General features: G+C 37.4%; 1 protein-coding gene across 1 annotated transcript; it reads left to right on the top strand.

Annotated features, from left to right (window-relative positions):
- Positions 1–19568: 19568 nt before the first annotated feature.
- On the top strand, positions 19569–20336 carry LOC110935242. Its single transcript, XM_022177724.2, has 2 exons — positions 19569–19792; positions 19895–20336. Exons 1-2 carry the CDS (start codon positions 19584–19586, stop codon positions 20292–20294), a joined length of 609 nt encoding a protein of 202 aa, XP_022033416.1. The 5' UTR covers positions 19569–19583; the 3' UTR covers positions 20295–20336.
- Positions 20337–23699: the final 3363 nt, after the last annotated feature.

Below are 23699 nucleotides of genomic sequence, written 5' to 3'. Positions count from 1 at the left end.
TTTAGTTTTTAGCATTTACCTTTGGGGGGGGTTAGCTTGGGGGGGGGGGGGGAGGGGGGGTTAGGTGTTTTTTTTTTTTTTTTTTTGGGGGGGGGGAGGGGGGGTTAGGTTTTTTTTAGGTTTTTTTAGCTATTTTAGGTTGTGTTCACATTGGTTCTCAAGGTTCTCACAATAAGGGTGGTTCTCGCATGAGCCTCTCCCTATATATATATATATATATATATATATGAACCTTGTGTTCATATCTGAGAAAGACGAAAATGAGAGGATCTCATAAAATTCATTAAAAACATTCACAACCTATTTTAGAGGAGTACTCTAAAATAATTACAACTTCGTTTCTTGATTTTCCACAACACCAAATTATACCCGGTGTAATCTCGGGCGCGAGAGCCATCTCCGGCAGTCCAACTACTTCTTTAGTTGTTGTACCCCGGGAGACAGAACTATCTGAGAGGAGGCGCATAATTTGTTTTAAGGGAAGTGTGTTGAACACGTGCCTCAACCACAACCGCCAACTTCAATTTCTTCATCATTGCAGCCAAGAAAGATTGCACACAAGATATGGCAGTCTGGAAGCTGTGTGCGTTGGACCCTATGGCGATGTTGGTGTGCTGCCCGATACTGCTTGGGCGTATATGCGGAGTTTCGTACAAGAAGCTGCGGTTGAAGTTCTCTAAATACGTCGATTTGAATCAAGATTGGTACAATTATATTGTATTTATATTCGTTTATTTAGTTTTTGTAACCGGTACTGTACTAGTCGAATTTCCCACAAATAATGAGAGTCTCGTTATTATTTATTTTATTAATAATTTTTTTTTATTAAAACGTGAACCTAGTTCCTACAGGAACTAATGAGGCTCAGATCTATAAACAAAGAAAGACGAATGGCTGCAAATGTATCGGTTACAATATGAGAGAAACTGATGTTCCACTCAAGTACACATTCGACTTACCCTGCCAAGATGCAAATTATCACAAACTCTGTTGCAACCTATAAGTAGGCTAAACTCCAAGAATAATCAAGATTGAGAAGAGATCCAATTGGGGCAATTTTATGTATATTCCAAATGCAAAACAATACAAGTATTTAAACATGCTTGGGACTACAGGTCCAACATGTCATGATCACATGTACACCATGTCATATCCCTTATTTCCAGCCATGACCTACCACTACTTCTACCATGCTAAACATGTGCCTAATTGAAACATTCAACAATGCAGATTAATTAAAATTAACAAATGCAAGAATTAATAAACGTGAGCAGCAATTTAACTCTTTGGGCTAGTCCAGGAACTTCGTGGGCTTCCTGATGTGTCTCCTTGGCCGGTTAAGCCCAGACGCTAACGGGCCCGCATCAAACTCATTCCAATCTGCCTATACAATTTCGAGTTCATCATCACAGTCTCCTAGTAAAAGAATAATCCGTTGTAAAAACCCCCCAAAGAACAAATTCAAGTTCACCATCACAATTGTAATTCCCAAAGAGGGACGCGGTAACGACCATCACCACACACCAACATAATTGATATAAACATGTTGTTATTATTACATAGATTATTTTGATGTGATAATTAGTAGAGTAAACTGCCATTTTGGTCCCCGAGGTTTGGTCACTTTAGTCCAAAACTTAAACCTTTTGCATCTAGGTCCCTGTGGTTTGAGTTTTATTGCCATTTTGGTCCAAAATTGCAATCAGGTCATATTTGTCTTATAAGATCCTGCTATTTTGTCTTTTTTCTTAGGGGTAAAATTGTCATTTTAATTTTTTTTAATTAAAATAATAAAATTAAATAATCCATTTACATAAAAGGCTCTATTATCATCTCATCTTCTTCAACAAGAACACCCAAAACCCTAACCCTAATTCACTTCAATTTACAGTTCCACAAGAAAATAGAGCTCACCCCGCCATCTAAGCCCCCTGATTCCCCTCATCTCCCAAACCCTGCTAAATCTTCTCATCTTGAAACCTCCAGTAACACTCAAAACCCTGATAACTCGTCAAACCCTTTGCAAAACAATGATACGTTTGAAATTGGATCCAATCAGCAATCGAAATCCAACAATCAAATGGTTGTTAACCTCAATCTAGAGGATTTCAACTTGAATTTGGGGGAAGATACCTCTGCCCAACACAAATCGGACCATGAACTGGCCAGCTCCAACTTCGTTGCGGCTCTTGGGTCCTGGGTGAAACGTATGTCTGAAGGAAACCAGCAATCAGAGGGCTTGTATGTGACGAAAGCAGGAAATCGAACTCAGCGATTAATTCAGGGAGTGGATTCCCCTGTTCTACATCCTCAGACGCAAACCCAAGTAATATGCCGAATCCCAATTCTGAGTACCGTGATAAGTCAATTGTTGTTGACTGTCCAACCTTGAAAATCTTAGTTCTAATTTAGATATTTAGATGGACATGAATAACAATGCTAATACTACAGTATCAGATGAGTTACAACCTACACCCCCTATTATTGTGAACTCAGGGAGTTTAATCCAGGTTAAGGGCTGGATCCTCATAACCGCAGGAAAGATAACGAATTCAAAGCCTTTAAAACCACAACAACAAGTATGAATATATGAATTCCACACAGCATTAATATATAAACTCAGGGGAGTTTAATCCAAGTTTGGAGTGACGGGTAGAGATAAGTAGGATAGAGAGAAAACTTATAATGACCATTTTGCCCTTCATTAAACTGAGGAAAAGGACAAAAAACCATGATTTTATTTGAGAAATCTGAGCTTATTTCATTTTTTGACCAAAATGGCAATAAAATAAAACTGAAACCATAGGGACCCAGATGCAAAAAGTTTGAGTTTTGGACTAAAATGACCAAAACTTAGGGACCAAAATAGCAGTTTACTCTAATTAGTATTTAAATTGTTGGTTAGGTATAAGAATTCACATGAATTCTAAGAAGCCATAACTAAGTTTGTTTAAAACATACATTTTTTTAAACAGAAAACTTCATTAAACGAGCAAACCCTCAAATAAAGGACTGCTTAAAGCAACCTTACAGAATATTTTTAAGACTAGAACGATGATTAAGCCAAAGATACTTCCTCGACTTTACAATCGCTACAACCTCTAAAACTCTAGGCGAAGAATCCTGGAATACCTTCTTGTTGCGCTCCTTCCACAATGCCCAACATGTAACCATAATAATACCCCGGAGTCTCTTCTTGCCCCACTTAATCATCTTCAACGAACTCGGCCACTTCAACAGACTTCGTCTAGTGAGCAACAACCTAAGATTTGTTTAAGCTAATTTATTTTGATAAATAATATCCGACAGCTAGCGTTACTTTTTCTCCATGCAGTTGGTCTTCTTTAATGGGTGAGGATCATATAGGAAGTTCATTTTTGCTAGGAAGGATTGAAAGCAATAGAATTATGACACGTGGCAAAATTTAAAATAAAGAGGAAGGGTATTTTAGTCAATTTTACCCAATCTTCTCCCTTCTTCTTCTCTTTGTAACTTCAAAACCCACCATTTTCAAAACCCACCATTTTCAAAACCCACCATCTTCAACCTTTTCTTTATTTTCTATCTCAATAATCACTATATTATAGTGCGATTTTCGTCACCAATCAAGGATTCAAACACCCAATCAATGTGTTATTCAACTTTTTTGAAGAAACCCAGTTTAATTTCATACAATATCTGATTTTTTCCCTGTGATTTTGAAGCGAATCACTCGATTCATTCGACTTGATCGCTGATAAGTGTTTCTAACATTCAAATTTTGTCAGTCGATGAAGAATTTGAAGAAATCGGCTTCGATATATGTATGAAAATTTTTAAATTGCATTTTTACGATCTGGATTTTTGAATTGAGTAATTGCGTTTTACGATTTCGGCGGGGGTCCGGGGGCAGCGCCCCTGGGAGCAGGGTCCAAGGGGCGACAGCCCCTGGCGGGGTCCAAGGGGCAGAGCCCCTGGCTGTGCGTTTTAGAACACTTTCTTTTGTGTTTTTAGGCCATTGCGTTTTAGAAATAAGACATTTTTAAGTGTTTTCTGGTCATTGCGTTTTAGACATAAGACATTTTTGAAGTGTTTTTAGTCATTGCATTTTAGGTAAAACACATTTTTATGTGTTTTCAGTTCATTGCGTTTTAGAGAGAACAGTTTCTTTTGTGTTTTTAGGCCATTGCATTTTAGTAATAAGACATTTTTATGTGTTTTCTGGCCATTGTGTTTTAGAAAAAAAACATTTTTAAGTGTTTTATGGCTATTGCGTTTTAGAAATGAGACATTTCTTTGTGTTTTTGGTGCATTGCGTTTTAGATAAAACACATTTTTATGTGTTTTCGGTCCATTGTGTTTTAGAAAAGACACTTTCTTTTGTATTTTTAGGCCATTGCGTTTTAGAAAAAAAAAACATTTTTAAGTGTTTTCTGGCAATTGCGTTATAGAAATAAGACATTTCTTTGTGTTTTTGGTGCATTGCGTTTTAGGTAAAACACATTCAGTCCATTGTGTTTTAGAAAGTACACTTTGTTTTGTATTTTTAGGCTATTGCGTTTTAGAAATAAGACATTTCTTTATGTTTTCTGGCCATTGCATTTTAGAAATAAGACATTTCTTTGTGTTTTTGGTGCATTGCGTTTTAGAAAGAGTCATTTTTTACTCCATTGCGTTTTACGCAACTGGGTTTTCAAATTTTTTTTCTCAAAAATATAGCAATTGTATACTCGTTTTAAAGATAAAAAACGCTCGTTTTTTTGGTGCAATTTTTATAAAAAAATAATGTCGTATGAAAAAAGTTATTAACGTTTAAAAAATGGGGGGGGGAGGAATTTGAGGAGAGAGAAACTATTGTGCTGGATTGACTAGAATGCCCTTACACAAACCCACACGCCTCTTTTTTTCTCTTCAGTTTCACTTATTTAATCTTGGCCCTTGATTAAATCTATTGATGGTCAAGATTACTTCCTAGCCTTCCTAGCCAAAAAACCTTCCTATTATATCCTAACCCCTTTTTTTATATATTATTCATAGAAGGGATCCCTATCTAACCTATGCATATATGTAAGTCAAGGGTTTCAAAGTATATATGGTTCATGGATTGAAGTAATAACCGGTTATAACTGGTTAACGGAAAAATAATTAAGGTGTTTTGCAAAGATTATTGTTGGACCGAACAAAGAAAAGAAGCAGTGGGCTGGCTACGGCCCAAGTATCGAATCAAAAAGAACAAGAAGAGCACGGTGGTTAGTGTGGTTTCTTACGAGCGCCTAGAGTTTCATCACCATGAAGAAGAAGAGCGAGGACAGTCAATTATCATGCCAGAAGAAGAAGAAGGAGAAGGCAAGTATATATACTTGCTATTTCATTATTATACTTTTGTCTGATTCAACAGCTTCAATTATCATGCATGCATGCATCATGCAACAGAAAACTTCATTAAACGAGCAAGCCCTCAAATAAAGGACCGCTTAAAACAACCTTACAGAATATTTTTAAGACTAGAACGATGTTTAAGCCAAAGATACGTCCTCGACTTTACAATCGCTACAGCCTCTAAAACTCTAGGCGAAGAATCCTGGAATACCTTCTTGTTGCGCTCCTTCCACAATGCCCAACATGTAACCATAATAATACCCCCGGAGTCTCTTCTTGCCCCACTTAATCATCTTCAACGAACTCGGCCACTTCAACAGACTTCGTCTAGTGAGCAACAACCTAAGATTTGTTTAAGCTAATTTATTTTGATAAATAATATTCAACAACTAGCGTTACTTTTTCTCCATGCAGTTGGTCTTCTTTTATGGATGAGGATGAAATAGGAAGTTTATTTTGGCTAGGAAGGATTGGAAGCAATAGAATTATGACATGTGGCAAAATTTAAAATAAAGAGGAAAGGTATTTTAGTCAATTTACCCAATCTTCTCCCTTCTTCTTCTCTCTATAACTTCAAAACCCACTATCTTCAACTTTTTCTTCATTTTCTATCTCAGTAATCACTACATTATAGTGCGATTTTCGTCACCAATCAATTATTCAAACACCCCATCAACGTGTTATTCAACTTTTTTGAAGAAACACAGTTTAATTTCATACAATATCTGATTTTTCCCTGTGATTTTGAAGCGAATCACTCGATTCGTTCGACTTGATCGCTGATAAGTGTTTCTAACATTCAAATTTCATCAATCGATGAAGAAATCTGAAGAAATCGGCTTCGATCTATGTAAGAAAATTTTTAAATTGCATTTTTACGATCTGGATTTTTGAATTGAGTAATTACATTTTACGATCTCGGCGGGGGTCCAGGGGCAGCGCCCCTGGGAGCAGGGTCCAAGGGGCGGCAGCCCCTGGCGGGGTCCAAGGGGCAGAGCCCCTGGCTGGGTTCGAGCTGCATCAGAAAATTTAATTTTCTGGAAATTGCCTCATTTTCGTAGACAATTTCTGGTTCAGAGAGAACACTTTCTTTTGTGTTTTTAGGCTATTGCGTTTTAGAAATAAGACATTTTTAAGTGTTTTCTGGTAATTGCATTTTAGAAATAAGACATTTTTGAAGTATTTTTAGTCATTGCATTTTAGGTAAAACACATTTTTATGTGTTTTCAGTTCATTGCGTTTTAGAGAGAACAGATTCTTTTGTATTTTTAGGCCATTGCATTTTAGAAATAAGAAATTTTTATGTGTTTTCTGGCCATTGTGTTTTAGAAAAAAAAGACATTTTTAAGTGTTTTATGGCTATTGCGTTTTAGAAATGAGACATTTCTTTGTGTTTTTGGTGCACTGCGTTTTAGATAAAACACATTTTTATGTGTTTTCAGTCCATTGTGTTTTAGAAAAGACACTTTCTTTTGTATTTTTAGGCCATTGCGTTTTAGAAAAAAAAAACATTTTTAAGTGTTTTCTGGCCATTGCGTTATAGAAATAAGACATTTCTTTGTGTTTTTGGTGCATTGCGTTTTACGTAGAACACATTCAGTCCATTGTGTTTTAGAAAGTACACTTTGTTTTGTATTTTTAGGCTATTGCGTTTTAGAAATAAGACATTTATTTGTGTTTTCTGGCCATTGCATTTTAGAAATAAGACATTTCTTTGTGTTTTTGGTGCATTGCGTTTTAGAAAAAAAAGTCATTTTTTACTCCATTGCGTTTTACGCAACTGGGTTTTTTTCCATTGCGTTTTACGCAACTGGGTTTTCAATTTTTTTTCGAAAATATAGCAATAGTATACTCGTTTTAAAGATAAAAACGCTCGTTTTTTGGTGCATTTTTTATAAAAAAATACTGTCATATGAAAAAGTTATTAACGTTTAAGGGGGGGGATTAGAGGAGAGAGAAACTATTGTGCTGTATTGACTAGAATGCCCTTACACAAATCCACGCACCTCCTCTTTATTTTTTCTCTTCAATTTCACTCATTTAATCTTAGCCCTTGATTAAATCTATTGATTGTCAAAATTACTTCCTAGCCTTTCTAAAAAAAAAAATACTTCCTATTATATCCTAACTCTTTCTTTTATATATTATTCATAGAAGGGATTCTATCTAACCCATGCATATATGTAAGTCAAGGGTTTCAAAGTATATATGGTTCATGGTTTGAAGTAATAACCGGTTATAACTGGTTAACCGAAAAATAATTAAGGTGTTTGTTTGCAAAGATTATTGTTGGACCGAACAAATTGAAAAGAAGCAGTGGGCTGGCTGCGGCCCAAGTATCGAATCAAAAAGAACAAGAAGAGCACAGTGGTTAGGGTTGTTTCTTACGATCGCCTAGGGTTTCATCACCATGAAGATGAAGATGAAGAAGAAGAGCGAGGACAGTCAATTATCATGCCAGAAGAAGAAGAAGGCAAGTATATATACTTGCTATTTCATTATTATACTTATAATTTCTTTTATCTGATTCAACAGCTTCAATTATCATGCATGCATCTGAGTCTTGATATAACCTCAAAACAATGCTTAGTTTGTCATGAAGCTTAGAGACTGATCAAAGCTAATGGATGTTATTGTTTTATAAAATGCGCTGTTTTCTTAGAAAGAGCAGCGTTCAATCTAAAATTAACAACTACTGTTAGATATCAAACTAATAATAATTGATTTGGTTTAAAGTCATTAATTGATTGATTGATATGAAACAAGGGTTTATGTTTCAGTGATAAACCTTTCTTTTGGTGCCTGATAGATAGCTAAGCGATGTTATTATTATTATTATTCTAATTTATTATTTACTTTGATTTGATTGTTCAGTACGTGCGTCGTTTCCTCAGCAGGCGGATGCTTTCAGGGCCATTTAAATTTGGTGATTATGTTCCTGGGACTGCACCTAATCGTATACCTTATCATTTGTATCTGCTGGTTAAGGAAGCAGTCATGAAAAGGCACGATAATCCGATAGATTTGGCAACGGTTGAGCGCAAAATTCATTTTTTCTGTAACTACTTCCACTCTCATCTGCCATATCAAGGCTGGAAATAGTATGTATATATGCCTTTTCTTTTTCTTTCTAAGAAAATCTTCCCTTATCATTAAGTTTTATTATTATTATTATTATTATTATTATTATTCACATATATATATATTTTTCTTTTTGCAGCAGCCGGGACGCCGCCAGCACTGTTGTTACCAGATATCGCTTCAAGCGTGGGCCTAAATACAATATGGCTGATTACATCCCTTTCTCTCTCAAAGACCTGAAGGTTGCGGAGTATGAGTTTGATAAGTATACCAATCTTTCACGACAAGAGATGATCAAGGTTATGAGTATTATTCACTCACGGAAGACGCCCACCTTTTGGAAACTTAGTTTGGCGATGATATCATTCTATTGTAAAATATGTTCCTGCTTTGGTATTGACTACCGTCGTTTAGAAGGCGCTTCTGAGGATGATGTGTGTTTGATGAAATCGATCAGCCTGGAGGAGGAGGAGGAGGACGAGGAAGAGAGGAGGTACTTTCTTCTTTCAATTCATATGTATATATGCGTCTTTCTCGATTGAATTGATTATGATTTGCTATTTTTGATCGATCATCAGTAAGGCATCTTCTTCAACACCTAACAAGGCAAAGGATGTAAGTATACTTGCTATTTCATTATTTGTCTCTTTTAAATTAAGGACCTACTCAAACTGTAACTTATTTTATTTTTCAATTATCTAATATAAGAACTTCAATTATCATACAGCTGAGACTTGATATAACATATCTTCCTCAAAACAACTCTTAATATTGTATTTGCTCTAATTGTTTAGCTCAAGTTAAAGGACATGAAGATGCTTAGTTCGAATGATGAGGTTTTTCATCTTTCAAGTACGATGGTTTTTGAAATTATGTATATTGCTCGCTCACAGAGGACGCCTATAACTATGAACTGGGATGAATATGCCATATCATTCTATCACAAAATGTGTGCTTGCTTTGGTGTTGATTGTAAGGATTCAGAGGATGACTGTCAGGAAAAACCACTTTTAAGTACTTCGCCCTCGATGACAAAAGAGATGCCACTGGAGGAACAGGTATGCTCACATAAATCTATTAATTGATCTGGTTCATATATATAATAGAGTTAGGGTTTTTGATAACATTTGGTGAGTAATTATAGGGATACAACTAGCATGTGTTGTAACATGAAGCATAGGCTCAATTTTTAGAGGCCATTGGTTTAAATTTGAAACAAGGGATTTAGGAAATTCCATTAGTTGACTCATAAAATAATAGGCTGATAAATAGCTAGCTAGCTTGTTTGTGTTGTATGTATTTTAGTTTGACATGAAGCTTAGTCTTAATCTCTTATGATATTTGAATCTGTACGTACTTGGCATTTAGAGATCATTGGACTTTGCTTACTGTTCCGTAGTTTAACAAAACGGATGAGGCAGCGCCTCATGGGGTTGTTTTGCCTCAAAGGGTTCTGATGTGTTTGTTGATGTTTTAGACTTTTTTCTGTCAAATTTCAAACATTCCGCGTCTTTTTGATGAATATAATGATGAAATTAGTTAGTATTTTATATTTTACAAGATATGTAATTCTTATATTATTTTTTTTTCATTTTGTCTGGAGCTTACGCTTCAAGGTGTACACCTCGTGAGGCGAAGGGAAAACGCCTCGAGTCACTATTATGTTCTTTGTAACTTTGGACTTGTCACAACTAACGAATGTTATTATTCTGCCCTGATTGTTTATGAAGAGCATACAGAGTGTAGTAGCATGAGTGAGTGTGCCGAAGATATCATTCGATTGTAAAATATGTTCATTACCGTTGTTTAGAAGACGCTTTTGGGGATGATGTCTGTTTGATGAATGTGGGAAGTAACAACAGTGTTTCACCATGGTACTAATGATATTTCTAAGTGATGGTGACTTTTTGTGGTACTAATTATATTTGTAAGGGACTATGAACATATTTATGGTGCTAATGAATACCTAGATCTTATATTTTCAGTTACAGTCTACTGTGATTCATTAACGGTTTTTGATTGTTAAGAATTTGCTTTTCATAGTTTTGTTGTTGAGTCAATGATTGTTAGTCGTTGTTGATCAGCTTGTTTTGTTGGCGGTGGTTGTCTTATCGAGTTATTGGCACTGTTTTTTAAGGTCTAGCCATTGTCGCACATTCTATTCGTTAACACCCAGGTGTCCATCGCTTGGTATTTGAGCTTAGGCTCTCACGCTTTCACCTTGTAAGTAGCACAATCGTTGTATAGATTCCTTTATATGTACGATCCGGTGAAGTACAAGATACAATGCTGCTTCTATTGCGGAAAAGTGTTTGTAAAGCCACTTGGCCCATGCTGCTTAAGCTTGTTGTTTTTGAAACCTTTGAGCGGTGTAAGGGCATGAAGAGGAAGAACGTGAAGACGACGAAGATTAGAAACAACTGGAGCTTAATGGAGTATCTTTTGCTTTATTTTCTATTTATGTTGCTTTTATCCTCATTTTGGTCTGTACTTGTATTTTGAATGCTTTAAACTGGTTGGTAGGGTTGGGTTACTTGTATTTTGAATGCTTTAAACTGGTTGGTAGGGTTGGGTTGATGATGGTCGAACTGTGAGACACTTTTATCTATCTATCTATCTGTCTATCTGTCTGGTATATTTGTGGTTATTGATAGGTATGGTGTTTTGTTGCCGCTTCCGTTCGCGTGTGAGAGGTTAGGAATTGTTTGGTGAGCATATTCGGATAGGAGGGCATATGTGGAATTGACTGGCACTTTGAAAGTCTCGCATATAAGCTAAGTCGTTTCCACTTGTATATTTTGTATGTTTTTGTTTAGTTTTTATTTTTATTTTTAGTTTAGTTAGTTTTGAGTGTTCTATACCTGCATTAGAGACAATGCAAGCGTTAAGTGTGGGGATGGGATATAGAGTCGTAAATATGAGCCGTAGTGCTAGTTTGAGTCATAAAAAATTGAAAAATACAAAAAAAAAATTTAAGAATCCAAGAAAATTGAAAAAAATGAAAATGTCTCTTGTTTTAGAAGTTTGCAAATAAAGACGGAAAGTGAAGGGTTTCAAATAATAATAATAATATGAGTAAGTTGAACTTGTGTCTAACTTGGGATATGTGAGTAGGCCCGATTCGATTTCTAGATTCCTTTGATACTAATATACCTAATTGTTAGTTTGCTAGTGGGTTCTCATCTAGGAAAAAAGTAGGAAGTTGAAATCGTCAATAATAGTTTAAGGAATGTCGTTATAAGCTAAAATTGTTAGAATTTTTTTATCAAAAGAAAAAAATATAATAATTGAGCTAGATAAGAAAAAAAACGAGGCCTATGTAATCTCTATTGGGGATGGTGACTCTCATTTAGATTGCCTCTAGGTTAAGTTAAAAGAAAAAAATGCAATATTATCGGCGCCTATGTTGTCGCTCTCGGGGATGGTGACTCTGGTTGAGACAGCCTCTGGGTTAGGTATGCAAAGTCTAGTGCTCAAAAGAAAAGAAAAAGAAGATTTTTTTTTGATGTTCAATTCTTTTGATTTTCGTATAAAACAGTTAGGAAATAGTCCAGCGACTGTTCCTATTCTTCCATGAGCTTAAGGCGGGATTAGGTGAAACTGCAGCTTCTAGTGTGAGACCCTAGGTAAATTGACCGAACTTGAACATAAATTGCATGATAAAGGCTTGGAACCGGGTTTGGGTTTAAGGGGATACGTATACTTGCAATCCCGGTTAACACGAGTTTTAATTCTAATAAGTAATCTAAGTTTTGAACCCGTGCATTTATTCTGATTATGATTCCGTTTGCATAATTCTTTTTCGGGGACGAAAAAAAGAGTAAATGTGGGGATATTTGATGTATTGCAAAATACATCTATTTATCATGTATAGTTTGTGTAGTTTTCGTTTCGTATGTTTTGATTTTTTTATAGATATAGTTTCTTTTAATAGTTTTTATGTTTGCAGGTCTCAGTTGCAGTTGCTAAAAAGTGAAGAAAACGGGTAAAATCTGCTGGTAAAGAGTTAGCAGCAAGAATCGGGTCGAATCGTAGCTGAATGGGAACGAAAATAAAATGTGAGAGAGGGCTTCGCGCGAAGCGAAGCGATAAAATATGATTTCTGGAATTTGGACACGCCGCGGTACGCGGAGCTTGAAGGGTTAAACCCGTCGTGCTACATGATCGAAGTGTTGCGCTCTGGTCAAAGATAATATTTATAGTCTCAAATTACCCTTAACAATGCGTTAGTGGTAGTAAGGGGCCGAACCACGAATAGTTTGTGGTTTATGCGTGGATTTGATTGATTTTTAGAGTTTTGTCACAATTATGAAGCTTGCTATAAGTTTTATAACTTTGTTTGTTGGAAAATGGGTCGGAATGAACCGACAAGTTGATTTTGATTATTATCTACAAAGACTTTAAACAATGAAACAAAAACTTAATGATTGGTTTAAAACAAAATATGCAAACAAGGTTCACACCCGACTCGGTAATTATAATCCTAGAGTTTCTACACGCTTTAGATTTGATTCAATTGCGAATATGACTAACGAATTTAGTGTTGTGAGGCTTAGGTGCCAATAGCTATCGACGTTACAAAGAACGAAAAAAAATGCACCTCGTTACCAAGAACATGTAAATTCTAACCTAGACAAGGCATGAATGCACATAAACATTTCATAAAGTCAAAATTAATCTTCACTCGACAATTTATGAATTCAATACAAATGCAAGACAATTGTTATAAGCTTCAAAATCAAATAGCAACTTGTCATAAAATCAAACTAATAACAATGTTTAAACCCTAGACTTACAAAAACCTACACCAGGGTGAAACCCACAAGAATCTAGCCGCTCAGGGTAGGATGAACGCGATCACCGGATATTGAGAGCTTGAACTTGATCATCTTGAAGCTTTGAGGATGATAATGATTAGGGTTAGGGTTTGTGATGGATTATGGGGGTGGATGAATGGTGAATTGGATGGTGATTATGATGGTGGACGATTAGGTTTTCGATAATTGAAGATGGTATGGATGAATTGAGATAATTGGAGATGGTGGTGATAAGTTTCTTTGCTCCAAGAACAAGTTTCAAACTCCAGTTAAAGTGTAACCCCCCAAAAATGGTCAAAACATAACCTATAACCCGTCCCCAAAGCACAACTCAACAAATTTTGTGACGCAAGGAACTAGAGGCCGTCGCCGACGGCCTGGTGAGGCGTCGGCGACGCCTTGTCTGGCTTCGGGTTTTTGCCGACGGCTTATGTCACACCCCCAAAATACCACATGCGGGGACACCGCGGGGCGTGTGACGTACCAGGATCCAAGCCACTAATCATATCGAACCAAGTATATTTAATAAAAACATTCCATTCATTTCAGAATATAAATCTAAGTCAAGCGTTAAACCAAAATAAGTATTCAGCGGAAGCACAATGTAATTAGTATTTCAAAAGTTTCCAAAACATGGGTTCATAATCAATAAGTGAGTATCCAAGAGCCTCGAACCATGACCACTCCAGTGCTCCCAGATAGCAAGTCCATAATCAGAAATCTAACTACCTGTAAGCATGCAGACAAGTGTGTCAGACGACGCTAGTGAGTTCAAAGTTTTGCTAACGCGTTTAGTTACCAGTTGTGTGTTTAAGACATTTCAACGTTTTGTTTTGATAATGTTATTAACCCGATTACCGTAAGTGGCTACTAGATGTGTTTGCCCAAACCCCAATGCCTCTATCAAAGCATTGGTCAAGTGGTCAAGGTAAATAGTTCACGCCCGTCCATTCCGGCCCGGTGTGAGGGTGCCAAACCTAATAGCGCTATCAACTAAATACCTCGTTGCCTTACCGGAAACTATCGGTAGATGTAAGGGGTCTTATATGATAGAAACTGAGTAATAACAAACATCCCATTAACCTAACATTCTTCCCTGAAAACATTACCCGATATCCCTTCCCGGGATGCATGCTTGGAAAAGAGCAGTGAACTCACCTTGGATTACTCGGTAATGTAATTTACTGGTTCACAACTGATCTATCAAACACGTCCTAATCATGGTTATCAATCTAATCAGTTTCATTTATTATTAAACACGTATTTAATAGATATATCACATAGCACGTAATCGATACATGTAGCATGCAACACAATAACAATTTCCGCTTAACAATCCTAGTCATCCAAACACAGTCACATATGGCCCAGGCATTCGGGCCCACTTATCTTGTGCGACCCGGATGCCTTGTGCGATTCAGAAGCAAATCGGCCCAACAGTGCACAAAGCCCATCCGGCTTGTGCGACTGCTCTCCCTTGTGCGATCCGTGCTGGGCCACAGTCCAGTCACTTGTGTGATTTAACCTAGTACCCGGCCCAATTTGTTACTGACCCAAAGACCTTGTGCGATCCACAAGACTTGTGCGATCCACAAGACTTGTGCGATTCTGATCAGTTATACGATTAGGGACTTGTGCGACCAAGCCCCTTGTGCGATTAATCCATCCCCTATTCGGTTACACAGTTACCACAAATTTAGGAGATCAACCAAATCATTCTAACAGTTTCCAATTCAGCATTTATTCGATCAAATCAAGGATTCACTCATCAATTCTTAGGTTTCCTAATTATTCCCTTAATCAAGAATCGTCACTAATTAACATGAAATCCCTTGTTCTTGCATAACATCAAACCAATCAATAAAAGACTACATATATTCACGAATCACAACCTTCAACAACATGTCTAAATGCATAACATCCTAGTTCAGATTCAACAATTCATGATCCTAAGTATGCTTAAACATTAACGGCTCTGGCATCGTGTGTTCTATGTATAACAAATCATGAGTGAATCCCTACATTTTCTTGTTAACATGCGTGGTCACTATTTCAATTCATTCAAAACCAAGACCGCAACATAACCTTTAACATAAGTACAAACAAATCAATCATGCAAAACATCTTAATTATGAATATAATCACTAACCGAGAAGTGATGTGTGCGTGCAAGAAGGTTGAGGCAAAGGAATGATGATGCTAAACAATGGGGACTTCGAGGGTGAAGGCTGCCGTCGATGATGAGAGGGAAGGATTAGGGTTTTGTGTGTTTTGATTTATGACAACATGATGAGAAACTACACACACCCCCCTTAGTGTATGCGTACAAGAGTCATGGGCCGAAACCCATTCTTGGGTTTCATATAGGGCCGTGGATTAGCCCACCACATGTGTTGTGCAATGAGGAGGTTGTGTGATTAAGCACATCTTGTGCGACCGAGACTTATGTATATATACAATCAAGTAATAATGAACTCATGTCATTCTATTAAATTAACCACACCACATGATCACATAACGTTTATACGAGCTACAATACAATATCAGAGAAATCTAAGATACGGGTTGTCACATCATCCCCAACTTGAAAGAAATTTCGTCCCGAAATTTGACAAGTAATCGTAGGGGAGTGAAGTGATGAATTAAGATGATGACTGTGTATTTTCCGCGAGTGCCACATCATCCCCAACTTGAAAGGGAATTTCGTCCCGAAATTCACTAGTTGCATTAGATTTAGATTTGCCAGGCTTGGTCTTGTCCTTTGGGAATAAATGTGGATACTTAAGCTTCATCTGATCCTCGCGTTCCCACGTGAACTCCGGTCCACGTCTTGAGTTCCAACGAACTCTCACAATCGGAATACGGCTTTGCTTACGGACCTTGACCTCCCGATCCATAATTTCTATTGGTTCCTCGACGAACTGCAACTTGTCGTCGATCTTCAGCTCTTGAAACGGTACTACCAGTGTTTCATCTGACAAACACTTCTCTAATTGTGACACGTGGAAAACATCATGAACGTTACCCAACTCAGCAGGTAACTCTAACTTGTAGGCCACCTTACCAATTCGCTCTAGAATTTTAAATGGCCCAACATAACGAGGGTTGAGCTTGCCGTGTTTTCCAAAACGCACCACACCCTTCCAGGGTGAGACCTTCAACATGACGCGATCATTAACTTCAAATTCCAAAGGTTTCCTACGCTTATCAGCGTAGCTTTTCTGACGGTCGCGCGCCGCTGCCATAGGTTTCCTGATCTGCACAATCTTTTCTGAAGTTTCCAACACAAGTTCAGGGCCTGTGACCTGGCTGTCACCCACCTCAGCCCAACAGAGAGGTGAACGACACTTTCGTCCGTACAATGCTTCGAATGGAGCTACCTGAATGCTGGTATGGTAGCTATTGTTGTAAGAAAACTCCACCAAAGGCAAGTGTTTCTCCCAACCCTTGCCAAAATCGATAACGCACACGCACAACATGTCTTCTAGTGTCTGGATGGTTCGTTCACTCTGACCATCCGTCTGCGGGTGATATGCAGTACTCATGCTAAGTTGCGAACCAAACGATTTGTGCATTGACCGTCACAAATCTGAAATGAAACGCGGGTCACGATCAGAGATGATAGATGTAGGCACCCCGTGCCTAGAAACCACCTCCTTCAGGTAGACGGCAGCTAGCTGTGAGAACTTATCGGTTTCCTTGATTGCTAGAAAATGCGCTGACTTTGTGAGGCGATCAACGATCACCCAGATGGTATCGTTTCTATTTTGAGTTCTCGGTAATCCGGTGACAAAATCCATAGCAATCTTTTCCCATTTCTACATGGGTATTTCCGGTTGTTGCAGCAATCCCGATGGCTTCTGGTATTCCACTTTAACTTTCGAGCAGGTTAGACATTTACTGGCATAAGTTGCGATGTGAGCTTTCATCTTCGGCCACCAATACATGATTTTGAGGTCCTGATACATCTTATCCGAACCTGGATGTACAGAGTATCGAGACTTGTGCGCCTCATCCATCACAAGTTCTATGAGGTCACTAAACAAAGGAATCCATACAATTTCGAGTTCATCATCACAGCCTCCTAGTTAAAGAATAATCCGTTGTAAACTCCCCCCCCCCCCAAAAAAAAAAAAATCAATTGTCACTTGTACAATGTTTAGAACACAAAACAAACTCAAGTTCGCCATCACAATTGTAATCCCCACTGAGGGAAGCGGTAATGACCATCACCACACACCGCCTAGAAACCCTAAAGATCTAGCAGCCAAGAACTACCATCACCACACACCGTTGCTGATCGATTCGTGAACTATCAGCCACAAAACAAAATAGGTATAATCCATATAATCATAGAAACTATCAAAATGAAGATAATAACTATAACTATACAAAAAAAGAAACCTTTTTTTTGTAATGCATATGATGCAATTGGAGCTTATCTTCAAAAACGAATTACGATTCAACTAGTCAAGTCGAGAAAGAGATGACATGGCGGCGACAATCGCCGGTCGTCCTTCTCCACCGTCCTCTCTTTGTTCTCTGCCCAACTAATGAAATCAATATATTTGGATCTTAGGGTGGGGGAGTGGTTGCGGGAAAGGCTTCGGGGAGTGGTAGTCACCGTGCGGTAAGGTGATGCCACCCCTTCTTCGGTGTGCGGGGAGGTGAACTAGTGGTGAATACTCACCGAGAGAGAAACCGAAAGAGAAGAGAAGGGATAGAGTAGAGAGAGGGTTAATGGTGAGTCCCACCCTTTTTCATCCAATCACTTTTTTTTAAAACTGTTTACTACTCTTCATGTGTTTGACCATTGCTAGTGATTTAGTGCAAAATAGGGAATGGAGTGGGGACTTGACATGACATGACATGATATTATTGGTTAGAAAATAAGTTTACCACTTCCCAAATGGTGACCACTCCACCCTTAATATATTTATGATCAATATTTATGGTTGTTATTATTTATCCAAAGCTATTTAATGGAGATTTTTGAAACTATAATTCAAAGAATGAATCTTGTAAAAGTTAGCACATAAATAAATTTCAAAAACTGGCTAATCTGCTTGTATACGTAGATTATATGCTACTATTTTATTATATCTTTATTACATTATTTTTACTTCCAAATTTAGATGATTTCTTGTAAAGAACCAAAACCAACATAATTGAAGTAAACATGTTATTATTATTACATAAATTATTTTGATGTTATAATTAGTACTATTTAAACTGTTGGTTAGATATAAGAATTCACATGAATTTTAACAACCAAATAAGCTTAAGAAGCCATGACTAAGTTTGTTTAAAACAGACTTCGTCTCGTCTAGCGAGCAACAACCTAAGATTTGTTTAAGCTAATTTATTTTGATAAATAATCTCCAACAGCTAGCGTTACTTTTACTCCATGCAGTTGGTCTTCTTTTATATATTATTCATAGAAGGGATCTCTATCTAACCCATGCATATATGTAATTATTGTAACAGTCAAGGCTTTCAAAAAGAGGGTAGTTGCACGGTACCCCTGACCACGAAAGGGATCTCCCTTCCCAGTTCACCACCCGACAAGGATCCCTGGCGGCAAATACCCATAGCCATCAAAAAGGGGTAAGAAACATGTTTCGGACCCGAGACCTCAAGTGTCCTTGGTCCAGCTTTAAAGCGGGTGTCGGTGGCCACCAAAGTGGTACTAATGGGAATTGAACTTTGGTCTCCATTGGAGAACCCAAGTCACTCCACCACTAGGCCACTTGTTATAACTGGTTAACTGAAAAATAATTAAGGTGTTTGTTTGCAAAGATTGTTGGACCGAACAAAGAAAAGAAGCAGTGGGCTGGCTGCGGCCCAGGTATCGAATCAAAAAGAACAAGAAGAGCACGGTGGTTAGGTTTCTTACGATCGCCTAGGGTTTCATCACCATGAAGATGAAGATGAAGATGAAGATGAAGATGAAGATGAAGAAGAAGAGCGAGGACAGTCAATTATCATGCCAGAAGACGAAGGAGAAGGCAAGTATATATACATGCTATTTCATTATTATACTTTTATCAGATTCAACAGCTTCAATTTTCATGCATGCATCCGAGACTTGATATAACCTCAAAACAATGCTTAGTTTGTCATGAAGCTTAGTTTGAATCTCTAATTATGCTAATGATTTGGTTTAAAGTGATTGATTGATATGAAACAAGGGTTTATGTTTCAATCATAAACCTTTCTTTTGGTCCCTAATAGATCGATAGCTAAGCGATGTTATCATTATTCTTATTTACTATTTACTTTGATTTGGTTCTTCAGTCCGTGCATCCTCGTTTCCGCAGCAGGCGGATGCTTTTCGGGCCATTTAAATTTGGTTATTATTCTCCTGGAACTGCACCTAATCGTATACCTCATCGTTTGTATCTGTTGGTTAAGGAAGTAGTTGATATCATGAAAATGCACAATGATCCGAAGAAAGCTTTGGCAACAGTTGAGCGCAAAATTCATTTTTTCTGTAACTACTTCCACTCTCATCTGCCATATCACGGCTGGAAATAGTATGTATATATGCCTTTTCTTTTTCTTTCTAAGAAAATCTCCCCTTATCATTAAGTTTTTATTATTATTATTCACACATATATTTTTTTTTCTTTTTGCAGCCGCCGGGACAACGCCAGCACTATTGTTAACAGATATCGCCTCAAGCGTGGGCCCGAATACAATATGGCTGGTTACAACCCTTTCTCTCTCCAAGACCTGAAGGTTTGGAAGTATGAGTTTGATCCGGATACCAATCTTGCGCGACGAGATATGATCAACGTTATGAGTATTATTTACTCACGGCAGACGCCTGCAATTTGGAAACTTGGTGCGGCGTCGATAATATTCTATTGTAAAATATGTTCCTGCTTTGGTATTGACTACCGTCGTTTAGAAGGCGCTTCTGAGGATGATGTGTGTTTGATGAAATCGATCAGCATGGAGGAGGAGGAGGACGAAGAAGAGAGGAGGTACTTTCTTCTTTCAATTCATATGTATATATGCGTCTTTCTCGATTAAATTAATTGTGATTTGCTATCTTTGATCGATCAGTAAGGCATCTTCTTCAACATCTAACAAGGCAAAGGATGTAAGTATACTTGCTATTTCATTATTATACTTTAAATGTCATTATTTGTCCCTTTTAAATTAAGGACCTACTCAAACTGTAACTTATTTTATTTTTCAATTATCTAATTCAACATATAAGAGCTTCAATTATCATACAACTGAGACTTGATATAACATATCTTCCTCAAAACAACGTTTAGTATTGTATTTGCTCTAATTGTTTAGCTCAAGTTAAAGGACATGAAGATGCTTAGTTCGAATGATGAGGTTTTTCATCTTTCAAGGGCGATGGCTGCTGAAATTATCTATATTGTTTGCTCACAGAGGACGCCTATAACTATGAACTGGGATGAATATGCCATATCATTCTATCTTAAAATGTGTACCTTCTTTGGTGTTGATTCTAAGCTTTCAGAGCATACACATGAATGAGTGTGGCGAAGATATCATTCGATTGTAAAATATGTTCCTGCTTTGGTACTGATTACCGTTGTTTATAAGACGCTTTTGGGGATGATGTCTATTTGATGAATGTGGGAAGTAACAACAGTGTTTCACCATGGTTCTAATGATATTTCTAAGTGACGATGACTTTTTTATGGTACTAATTATATTTGTAAGGGACTAGAACATATTTATGGTGCTAATGAACAACTAGATCTTAACCGTTCAGTTGGTACAGTTTGCTGTGATTCATTAACGGTTTTTTATTGTTAAGAATTTGCTTTTCATAGTTTTTGTTGTTGAGTCGATGATTATTAGTCGTTGTTGATCAGCATGTTTTGTTGTCGGTGGTTGTCTTATCGAGTTATTGGCACTGTTTTTTAAGGTCTAGCCATTGTCCCACATTCTATTCGTTAACACCCAGTGTCCATCACTTGGTATCGGCATTGGCGTAGCTTTCAAGGGGCCGGGAGGGGCGTCCGACCCCCCGAACTTTTCGCTCAGTAGTGTTATGTATGTACGTTTCCTGTAGAAATTTTTCAGGTATATACGTTTTCGACCCCCCGGTTTTATAAATAAATTTTTTACTTATATAGAATTTTTAGGTTCGGTGACTTCCGACCCTCCGGTGGAAATTTTCAAGCTTCGCCACTGGGTATCGGAGCTTAGGCTCTCACGCTTTCACCTTGTAAGTAGCACAATTGTTGTATAGATTCCTTTATATGTACGATCTAGTGAATACAATGCTGCTTCTATTGCTGGAAAAGTGTTTGTAAAGCCACTTGGCCCATGCTGCTTGAGCTTGGTGTTCTTGAAACCTTTGAGGATTGGTTATACGTCTTCTACCTAGGATAATATTTAATATTAATTTATTATTTATCTAATTAATAGGAAAAAAAGACGGGGAAAAAAAAGTAGATACCTTCAATGGATGACACGTGACACGTCGATTTCTTTTATTATATAGTATAGATATAAATATAGATTATATATAGATATGTACCGCAAAATTGGAATAATTAGATTGTAAAATAAGAACTTTCGTTAGAATCTAAATTTCAACAAAAGGCCCTAAAAGAGAATATATGAAAGGGGAAGGTCTTGGGTTCAAGTCCCACAGACGACAGGGGATTAAAGAAATTAGCCGTTCAAAAAAAAATTATACGAAGTAAAAGATAACAAGTTTTTATATAAGATGGTCCAAAAACTTCTAGTGGAAGAAATAACTTATTGAAAGAATATGTTTTTTTTTTTGGAACGACAATATTTCATAAAACTAGCAAACAGCTAGACACGACAAAAGCCAACTTACAACATAAAAACATACGAATTGCGTCAGCTTACATTTTAAACGACGATCTATTCTTTGATCCAAAGATAGCTCAAAGACTTAATCTCTGCCACTGTATTGGGAATAGACGACGTTTTAGTGATGAAGATCGCCTCGTTTCTTGCCTTCCAAATATACCAACAAGCCATAATTATGATACCTTGAAAAGAATATGTTGTTAACAATCATTTTCGATATATCATGTTTCAAATGATAGAAAAATCAATACTATGTCTTTTAGACTATTTATTACGGTCCGTAAGCAATAACGTGACGCGTGAGTGACAGGAGCACACTGCACTCACCCTATATATGAGACCTTCCGTGAGCTGGCATCCACAAGCCTACTCACGCTCGTAAGATGCATCTAATTTTGTTTTTTTTACCATTCGACAATAGTAATTTTGTTTTTTATCATCTTTATTATTTTACACAAAAAGCCAATCTCATTCTCTACAAACTTACTCTACAAAATAGATCCAAGCAATCGCAACTCCATAGAGGGCGTCAATGCTCCATTTGAGTCAATATTCAAAAAGATCGAAGACATTGGAATAAGAGGGTAGTCACTGGCGGAGCTAAGTGTCTGCCTAGGGGGCGGCGACACTCCTTGAAAAAAAAATATTTTAGTGTATTTTCTAGGCAACAAACACGATCGCACCCTTTGAAAATATGCTTGAACCACTTATCCGCACCCCCAGCAAATAATTCATGGGTCCGTCACTGAGGATAGTATAAGTGGTTCAAATGCATATTATCAAACAAGCCTCAATGAGTCATAAGATGAGGAAACCTCGAAGAAACACCACGCATGCCCAAGAAGAATAAAAGAATGGCCATCAACATCAAATGTACCCGATGTTAGCCTAATACCGTTGGGTGTGGGCGTGAATTTTGGGCATTGATGGCCCTTCAACGCCGGGTGTTCCACCCTGGGTTGGCGTTTTGATGGGCGTTGCCCGCTTGGCGTGGCAATACTGCTTGGCGTGGGGCGCTGGCCTAGGGTGACATGTCTAGGAATGGTTGGCTGGTTGTTGATGACCGTTTGGCTATCCCTTCCACAACGCCGGCTTGGCCACGCCGCATCCACACCCCACTTTTTTTTTGTGTGGACTGGTAAAGTCCACATCTGCCACGTGTTGAGTAATGCCCTCTAACCCAAGCCCCTCCAAACCCGTAGTCTAAATATGGAGTTCTTAGTGGGTAAGTTGACACAATTTAACGAGAATCAATTAAAAAGAAGGCCCTTTAAAGCCAAGAACCAGTTGAAAGGGAAAATTTGAAAATAATGAGGACCAACATAGATCACTAAACCATAACGAAATGTGAAATAATTAAATTGCTGAAAAAAATGGAAAAAGAATATGGAGGTTTTTAAAAAATATTATGTAATGTTTTTAGAAAAATTAATTAATATGAATCTTATATTTATATTTTATATTTATTTAGTACGTAATTGTTTTAAAACAATAAATATTAGTTTTATTAAAAAAGTAAAATATAAGAGTGAGTAACACCATGAAATAAGTTGAGTGAGTGAGGAATGTGATAATGTGATGCGTGACTTATGTTCACCGACC

Source organism: Helianthus annuus, chromosome 4 (genome assembly GCF_002127325.2).
Source record: "Helianthus annuus cultivar XRQ/B chromosome 4, HanXRQr2.0-SUNRISE, whole genome shotgun sequence".
NCBI lineage: Eukaryota > Viridiplantae > Streptophyta > Magnoliopsida > Asterales > Asteraceae > Helianthus > Helianthus annuus.
This window is presented reverse-complemented; position numbering and strand designations above follow the sequence as displayed.

Excerpts from the sequence above, each read along its gene's own strand:
- LOC110935242 (XM_022177724.2), top strand. The coding sequence starts at position 19,584 with ATGCTTTTCGGGCCATTTAAATTTGGTTATTATTCTCCTGGAACTGCA. Across the intron at positions 19,793-19,894 it reads CCATATCACGGCTGGAAATA|CCGCCGGGACAACGCCAGCA; the intron begins GTATGTATATAT and ends TTCTTTTTGCAG.